This window comes from Mustela nigripes, unplaced genomic scaffold (assembly GCF_022355385.1).
Source record: "Mustela nigripes isolate SB6536 unplaced genomic scaffold, MUSNIG.SB6536 HiC_scaffold_558, whole genome shotgun sequence".
Lineage (NCBI taxonomy): Eukaryota > Metazoa > Chordata > Mammalia > Carnivora > Mustelidae > Mustela > Mustela nigripes.
Window position 1 is genome coordinate 1 of NW_026739965.1, and position 9,104 is coordinate 9,104.

Genomic DNA, 9,104 nt, shown 5'->3' on the forward strand with positions numbered 1-9,104 from the left:
GGCCGTCCTGAGCAGTGCCCTGATGGGGTGTCTGGCTGGGCACAGAACCCTTCTTCCCTCGGAGTTCTCCCTGGAAGCTAGCTTTCATGGTGATCCTGACTGTGCTGATGCTCCTACTCCTTGGGGCTGTCTTCTACATCATGAGAGAACATACTGCAAAGCTCCAGGAGATGCAGGAATGGGAGAAACTGCACAGAGACAAGGAGGAGGACCAGCAGATAAAGGAAGAGGCACTGAAGGCCAGAGGTAAGGCAGGACAGGGCCATGGCAGACAAGTGTGGAAGCTGGTGTAGAGGAAAAGTGGACAGTAGGCCCTTGGCCAGGAGCAGGGGGGCTGAGGAGGACCAGAGAGGACAGGTGCGGCTGTGGAGGCACGAGGGGTCTGGTGTTAGATCTTCATGGAGACATATAGATGCTCTTGTGGGTTTTCCAGGTGCAGTTTTTGCTGCTGTTAGTGATGGGAGTTTATGTGTATTTTTCACTTTTTTTTTTTTTTAGATGAACTCCAAGCAGATCTTGGTATGTTGTGTCTTTTTCCCAGAAGTTTCTGTGTTATGTTTGTAGGACACATTCTTGATCTTAGCTCACCTGTTTCCTGTGTTGCCTTTCAGACTGGAGGAAATCTGTTTACCTGGCCTGTGAGTGACTACCCGGATATCCTTGGGTCTCTTGCCCCCTAAGCCATAGTGTCCCCTCTCTGTTTCATGCAGAGACATGAGGACCTGTCCTTGGTGCAGAAGTGGAAACTGGTGGGAGGCAGAGCTTGCTTCATGGGCTTTCCCCATCTGGGCTATTGTTTCGCACATGGTGTTTTGAAACCTGGAATGATGGTGGCACTGGAGTCTGTCGTGCATCTTGGGTTGATCTACTCACCACCTTTGCAGCTTTTAGTTTTCAATGCAACTGGTTCTCAGTCAACCTGAATACTCTGGAATATTTTAGAGAAACTATATAAAGAAATGGGGGTCGTTAAATTCAGGATTGTGATCCCTCCACATAACACCATCGTGGGAGAGTCTTTTCTCTCCAGTTCCTGGAGGTACTGATCACAAAGTGTTGGGTAGAGGACTGGGAAGAGCTTGGCTGGGCATGTCATGGGATAAGTTGTTACTGGTCCAGTGATGTGTTTTCTGAGAACGTCTGGCCACTTTTACCCTAGAGCTCACCTAACATCCTGGTCCTTATTTCATCTCCCCTTTCTGTTATTTCCCATATCTCTCTTTCCTGGAAATCATTGGATGTAATAATGATTTCTTACATTCATGGAATAATGTATACTTTATTCCCTAAAATATTTTCATACATTGTATAATTTTTGACCTTTAAACCAAATTGAAAGCAGATGGAATAATAATTTTGCTTGTTTTTCTTTCCATGTGAAACTTTCTTTATTTTGGGATGCAATTGATTTGGGATTCATTTCAGAAAAATTCTGTGGATGAAATTAGTTAGTATTATGTATTTTCTTTTGGTAATAAAGAATGGTTGGACATGGTGTATTGTTCTTTTAAGGAATACTATTTTTTTTATCAAAATGTATTTGAAATGCATGTTTTGACTTACTGTTGAATCCTACTGCACCCCATAAAAAAGAGAAGAAACAGATTTAGATGTTGATTGTATTTATGCTAAGTCCCTCCCACACTGCTACCAATTTTTTATAAACATGAAATTTCTTTAGAGATTAAAATTCTTCTCCACTGACCCTAGGAGATTTACCTGACTCTGATGGGTTCAGTGTTTCCACAGAAGTTGTGTCTCTTCTATTGTTCATAAAATCAAATGCATATAGATAACTGACCTTGCAGTTCTTGTGTGCATAAAATTGAACGAATAACTTAAGAGTTTTTCCACCTTAGAGATTCTTAATGTTATAATCAACCATTCAGTTCTATGTTATTTTCATTTGTCTCTTTGGACTCTATTGAATTTATTTGTTTATTTTTTAAAATTTTGTCTCTTCTGGTTAAAATTGTTTTTCTTGGTTGACTCTTAAGACTACTTGTCTGTAGGAGAATAGAAGTTTAATAGTTAAAAGTGATTTTGATTTTTAATTTACCTCTTATTTTGATGTTTTTACTCTTCAACTACATGTATCTTTTATTTTTTTTAATTTATTTTCAGTGTTCCAAAATTCATTGTTTATGCAGAATGCCCAGTGCTCCATGTAATATGTTCCTTCCTTAGTACCCACTACCAGGCTCACACAACCTCCCACTCCTCTCCCCTCCAAAACCCTCAGTTTGTTTCTCAGAGTTTGTATTTTAATGTTGTGGTTTTTAACACTCAGGACGCTAACTTGGCAAAGGTCACACAGCTATAACTGGCAGGCATGGAACTCAGCCTGCAATGCTGGCTCTCTGACCTGTGGTCCAGGGAATTTCCCTGAACATCCTATTGTCTGCCCATGTCAGGAGGGTATCTCCTCTCTAGCATCTTTCCTTACTTTGTTATAGTGTTACCTGTAGCACAGAAAGGAGTCAAGTGCCAGTAGATCAATAATATGCAGACTTGTTCTGGCCCATGTCTCACCACGGTGTCTTCCCTTTCAGCCCTGAAGAAGGCAAAACTGTATGCAGGTAAGTGACTCAGTTTCCCGTGGCTTTACCTTCCCAGCCTCCACTGTGACACCTTCTCTGTCATTGGACCTCACATCAGGATGGGGTTGGTGTCTCTGATCTCCTTGTTATGTTTGTTGTGTTCTGAAGACTGCAAGGACTGTCCTTGGGAACACAGATCTGCCTCTATTCTGACCCATCCTCTACTGTAGGTTGCTGTGAGAATTAGCAACACCCTCTGAACACACCTTGTTCAACTGCTAGTTTGTTGGTACAGTGAGAACAGAGTGGTCATTTGTAAGGGCAGTTGGACCATGGCATTGACGGTGTACTTCAGAATTTGCTGTCTCTGGAAGATTTCAGAAATCAAGCTTGCCTGCTTAGGACTCAGGTCTTCCATAAAGGATCCTTTTTTTGAATCCATTTTACCCTGAAATTCCAATCTCTTTTTGGATCTTGCTTTGGTTTTCCTGTTTGTTTGTTTGTTTTGTTTTGTTTTGTTTTTGTTTTTGTTTTTTCTGTTTCTCTGGAATGATTGTCTTCATTTTGCTTCTGCATGCTCTGACTCCTTGTCCAAGCCATGGTTGTTTTGGAAGTAGTTATCTTTATGTCAGCTGTTCTGATTCTCAGATCCAGAGTCTCCAGGATGCTTAGGGAGTCCTGGTAGTGGGTTTGTGAGATACTGGCCATTATATACAAAATCTTATGTACATGTTTGTCTTACAGCATTAAGAAATTAATTTTTTAAAGGACAGTAACTTATAGGTGTTCAAACCATTATCTCTCCTTTTAGGAGAATTCTGGGTTTACCTGATGGGCTCAGTACTGGTTAGATTTATTAGGGGCAATGTGTGAGGATTGCAATAGGAGAGGCTCAGAGCAGTGAAAATTGTTTACCAGAGAAAATTTGGGAGTAAATCAGGGAAAGAAAAGCTGGTTGGAGAAGAGAGGAGGAGATGAGAAGGAAAGTAGAGAGCCTGTGATTCCTCTCAGAGACACTTTGGGTGGCTGAGAGTAGAAGAGACCCTTTGGGTGGCTTTGGGTAGGAGAGAGACCACAAATGACAGCCATGGTGGTTAGAGTGGGAAGTACACAAAGGACATGAAAGTTATTGGGTACACAAAAAGTAATAAACTCCTTGATACATGTTTGAGAGATTTCTGAAAAGACATATTTATTTTAAGGTGTTGGGAAGTAATTTTCTAACTGGGTTTGCTTCAGATAATGAGGCCATCTCACCCTTCCCATAGTAGCCGGCGGGAGGAGTATGATCCTAGGGTTGCTAATGCAATGAAAGGCTATCCAGAGCACCCTCTAGCACTGGGGTGGGTTATGAATCTAGGCCAATAATCCTTTGATTTGAGTCCATAATATGTGCCTTTTCTGTCCTGGCTGTTTCTACTTATGATGAGGGATAAAGCCTGTGAGAACGGAGAAGGGGGAGCCAGGGATGTAAGAGTCTATGGGGACCAGATGTGTGAGGAAAACTCTTTAGAGAGCCTCAATGAATCTTGAGACTTATCAGTTAAAAATGTGAATTAAATAGTCTTCTTTTAGCATCACCCCATTCTCTGCTGGATTGAAATGCCTGTGTTTTAAAGTATACCTTATATATGTTCTCTTTATTTTGTTAAGGACAGACACCCTTACAGTAGAATCAACACTTTCACATTGGTGGGCTCATAATGTGATGTGAACAAATGTCTGATCTGATCTTATTCATGAAATTGGAGGAATAATTTCTAATGAACAGCTTGCTGTGGAAATGAGGTGAAGTATGCGCTTGGTCCACAGAAGTGCACAACATAGCTCTGGGTGCACTGTAGAGACTCAGAATGAAACACTAACTCCCTTTCTCCTCTTCCTTCTCCTCTGCTTGATTTCTTTTCTTTGCTAATCTTTGTCAGTTGTCATATAGAAATGTAGAGTTTGCTGTCAGCTAGTGTCTTAGTGAAGAATAAGTAAAGTTCTCTTTTCTCAAAATGTGACATGTCCACTCACTTCATGTGATCTGTTGGTATAAGCAAATCAACAGAGCTGGACATACTACTTTATCTGAATAAACCTGTGGGAGAATAGGGGTCCCATGTTGTTGGCAAATATTCAAGAACGTGTCCTGTTCTTACATTCTAATCTTCTAATTTTGTTCTGGAGTCTCTTTCCTATTGGAGGTAACAGCTTTACCATGCAGACTTTTCAGGGTCTTATGACAGATATACATTTGCTGTGATTAGTTAGTTTCCTTTCTTCTTCCCAAAGGGGAGTATGAAGGTTGGAGGAGTTTGTACTTCACATCACTGAGGGACAGGGTCCCTGTATTCTTCTCTTGCTCATTTCAGGACCTCACTTTATAGAGGGTAGATTGATATGGTCCTTAGGATAATTGGGTTTGAGGTTCCATCTAGGTTTATGGAGAAATTGTTATTCTACCCCTGCCCCATTCATATCTCCAGTTCCTAATCTTACATCTGTAAAGTCCTCTCTGCCAAAACATATTCACAGTTTCTGGGGTCTAGGACACATATTTGGGGGCTGATCGTGTGTGGTGTATCCTTGCTTTTGATCTCTCTAGGTGATTATAAGGAGAAGGAGATGACTAGACCCAGTGTTTTTGGGTTTCCCCTTACACACAGGGATGTTTTTCCTTGCAATACTCCATGATAAAGGGAAGCAAAGACATCACTTTCTTGCTTTGAACTTCTCTCTCTCCTTCCTTGAATCTTCCCTATTACCTCTTTTTTTTTTTAACGATTTTATTTATTTATTTGACAGAGAGAGATCACAAGTAGGCAGAGAGGCAGGCAGAGAGAGAGAGAGAGGAGGAAGCAAGCTCCCTGCTGAGCAGAGAGCCCGATGCGGGACTCCATTCCAGGACCCTGAGATCATGACCTGAGCTGAAGGCAGCGGCTTAACCCACTGAGCCACCCAGGCGCCCTCTCTATTACCTCTTGATGGGGCAAGATTTCTCTTGTGCCATGTCCTGCGTTCTCCTCACCTATGGCTGAGAGTTATCCTCCAAGTGCAGCTTGTATACAACTGGGTGCAGTTGTATTGCCCCTACCATGGTTTTGAGTCAACTGGCAAGTTCAGTTTAGCCTGTTCTTTATAAGTAAATGGAGACCTCAGAAATTTTGATCTCCTCAGTTCTTTCTCAAAAGAAAATCTAGTTTTCAGGACGGATGTGTGACTAGGGATTGAGAAAGCTTACTTTGATAATGAAATCTGTGCAAAAAGCCTTCTTTTTAGGTAAGTTCCCAGTCCCTCAGTGGTGTTAAGCTTTATGGCTTGGGTTTCATGGGAACAGTGTAGCACGATGGCTGTGGGTGTATAAGAGAGAATGTGTGCATGTTTGTGTGTGTCAGAGAGGACAGAGAGAGACAGATAGAGTGTGTGTGAGAGAGAACTAATGTGAATGAAAAATAAATTCAGCAGATGCATGCTTCCAAAACATTTCCCCTTATAACCCTTGGTTTAGTGTATTTCAGAGATAGGTATCAACTCTGGTCTGTACAGTCTCCTCAAGTCTCTGATTTGTTGTTCACATTTGTGCAATGTGGTTTTCTTGTAGATTGGCGGAAGGAGAAGTTCCAGACCTGTGAGTTACTTCTGTCGTTTGGGTGCTCCTACTGTTATCCCATGGCTTCTGACATCTCCTTCAGCTTGCTGTGGTGATACAGATGCTGGCATCATCAATGGTGGTGGGGTGGGATGAGGCGGTGAAAGTCATGTAGCTGAGATTACTTGGTGTGACTGATACTGGATATAAATGAGTATTCTTTAGTGCTGGAGTCCTGTCTGGCCCTCAAGTGCCCTGTGACATGTCTAACCCCCAGATCAGTCTTATGCTTATTTCTTCCAGTTAGAGGCTGTGTGCTTGAGCCAAAAGGCTCTCATCTCATGAGGTTTAGCCCTCCCTGCATGCAGCTAGGTGTCTGGGGGTGGGGTGGTGGTTGTGTGCCTTATTATGTGGTAGGACAAGTCCTTGAATAATTGGTAACTGTCTCTGCAGTGACTGTCAGTCTGGATCCAGAGTCTGCCCATTCCATCCTTGCTCTTTCTGATGACAAGACTAGTGTGACCTTTAAACACTCATGCAAGGGCTCAGAAGATGGAGTCTATAGTGTCTTGGGTCATGAAGGAATCACATCAGGGTGCTGTTACTGGGAGGTGGAGATCAAGAATGCAGAAAGAAGTGAGTGGGCCCTGGGGGTCTGTAGGAGAGATGTGGAGAGGAAAGGCTGGTACCAGGAATCCCCAGAAAAGGGGTTCTGGGTTGTGGCGATGTATGATAATATATTCGGTTCCCTCCCTGCTAATGGAGAACACATTGTGCCAATTCCCCAGAGGGTAGGTGTTTTCCTGGACCTGAAGGAAGGGGATGTCTCATTCTACAACATGACTGATGGTTCCCACATTTTCTCCTTCCCTCTTGCTTCCGCCTCTGGGACTCTGCTTCCATACTTCAGGTTGAGGTCAGGAAATGTATCCCTGACCATCTGCTCTGGGGTGGGTGGGCCTGTGCAGACCCCTTTACCCTTTAACAACCTTCCTTGTTCTTCAGAGGAACCTGGGAGCCTCCCAGGGCAGGGGTTCAGTTCAGGCTGTGGTGTTGATGGTGATTTCCCAGGGGCTGAATCTCCATTACTCCCCTGTGGTCCTGAAGCTATGTCCCCTTAATGCTCTAACACCAGATTCCTCATGGTGGCTCCTCCTGGAGCTGCAGAGCCCCAGGGGTAATAGCCTCTGAAGCTAGTCCTGAATGACTGGGTCTCTTGCCCTTCTTTTCTGGGTATAGACTGCTGGGGTGAGGTTATGAGAATAGTTGGTTCATGCCTTATGCTCAGGTATTAGAAGATAAATGTTGACTTTTTCAGCTGTAATGGGGTTGGCTTAATTTTGTTATTGGAAGTCATGTTTCTTTTGATCATGAACATTACTTTATGGAATCTTTATATTGTTTTGATATGAAATGAAATGAGGTCTTAATTATTCTGAATAATTAAATGGTGTTTATTTTATATAGTTTGAGTTGTGCAGATGAAACCAGAGGCTACAGGTGGGTTACCTGCTCTATTTAGGAAATGTGCACTCTGACTAAAAAACATTGTCCATCTGAACATTTCTGAAGAAATGTATGGACTTGAAGAAGAGTGGAGTGTAATATTCTATTTTACAGGCTTCCTATTCTGGAATGGATGAGACATACTTATCTTAATGAAATTTAGTAAATATTTGTTTCTTTCTGAAATACTGATGCTACATTAATTCAGGGAATAAAAAAATGAGAGTTTGCTTTTCCTTGTGAGTCAATAGCAGTTGGAAAGAACAGAACTGCTACCAGAATAAAGAGTTAAATGAAGATGAATGTTTTCAGATCCTGGGTGAATTGCAGAAAGCTTTGACCATGAGCACAGTTCCAGGATCTATGTACGGCTTCACAGTCCAATTGTAAAGGTGGATGGAACCCACAGGAAACAGAAGGAAGCCAGACTCTTGAGGACTCAGACCTTGATGAATAAAGGTTTGTTGGCTCCTGAAGTAGAGAATGCTGACTTGTTGTGGTTCTGGGAGAGATGAGAAGACACGGAATTGGAAGTGGAAGAAGGAGGTCACAGATCTCAGTTCCTGCCTGTGACCAAAAATAGGAAAAGGACTGGAGTCCCTTTGCATATTTTTCTTTGTCATGTAGATGTGTCATTTGTATTAATTATCTATTTTCTTTCTCCCTTCTTACCAGTGTGATTTTATGCCAGTTGTCCCTGGTAATATTTCAAAAGTAGTCTCTAGGTAACAGAGGAGTTAAATGAGTGTAGCTGGACTTAAGGAATCAATATAATTGATTCAATGCCTGAGACTGCCTGTTTATTCCACTTTGGGGAAAGACTGAGAACTTTTAAACTTTTAAGTATAGCCCTGTAGATGGGTGAAAATGTGGAGTTGTTGTGTTGTTATATAGAAGTTCCAATGTGAGTAAATGGTTTATGTGGAAGTTGAGGAACTGAAAGTGTGAAATCTGCTCCTTTTCAATTCATTGTCTTTTGATTCAAATCTACCTTGTATGTGCCCTACTTGTTGATACTGGATGTCATAAATGTTTCATTTTTGCCATGTGGCACATTTGGCACCGCCTTTGTCAATTAGTGCACTGTTGGGTTTGGCCATCAAACCCTGAGATGGTGAATTAAAAGACTCCTCCAGACACCTTCATAGGAGAAAGGAGAGGCCTGGGGACCAGACACTCTAGAGGCAAAAGGCCTCCAGGCAAGCTTTTTCTCCAGTTTCATTGGGGTCATATCAATACAGAACGTGCAAGCACAAAGCAAGGAGGAATGTGTAGCCTTAATGGTCAGGACAGTAATATATGGGACAGCGTGTGGTAAGAGCAAAGAGGCTAGGAGTTCATGAAGTACATGAGCACCACATGTGTCTGTTTTTTCTTGAAAATTAAACATTTACTTTCTAGATGAGAGCCTTGAGCCACAGTAAGAATGTGGCCACTTTCAGTCAAGAAATTTCAATGGAGGCATAAATTTCTGGGCATTCCTC

General features: G+C 42.2%; 1 protein-coding gene across 3 annotated transcripts; it reads left to right on the forward strand.

Moving 5' to 3' along the window:
- The first annotated feature begins 48 nt into the window (after positions 1 to 48).
- LOC132008643 (butyrophilin subfamily 3 member A3-like) lies at positions 49 to 8,673 on the forward strand. Of its 3 annotated transcripts, XM_059387252.1 has the most exons (7): positions 49 to 246; positions 499 to 519; positions 612 to 638; positions 2,553 to 2,579; positions 6,127 to 6,153; positions 6,568 to 6,750; positions 7,933 to 8,673. In XM_059387252.1, exons 1-7 carry the CDS (start codon positions 87 to 89, stop codon positions 7,941 to 7,943), a joined length of 456 nt encoding a protein of 151 aa, XP_059243235.1. In that variant the 5' UTR covers positions 49 to 86; the 3' UTR covers positions 7,944 to 8,673. The 3 variants fall into 3 exon arrangements, with proteins under 3 accessions (XP_059243235.1, XP_059243233.1, XP_059243234.1); XM_059387250.1 differs by having other exon boundaries at positions 6,568 to 8,673; XM_059387251.1 differs by lacking the exon at positions 499 to 519 and having other exon boundaries at positions 6,568 to 8,673.
- Positions 8,674 to 9,104: the final 431 nt, after the last annotated feature.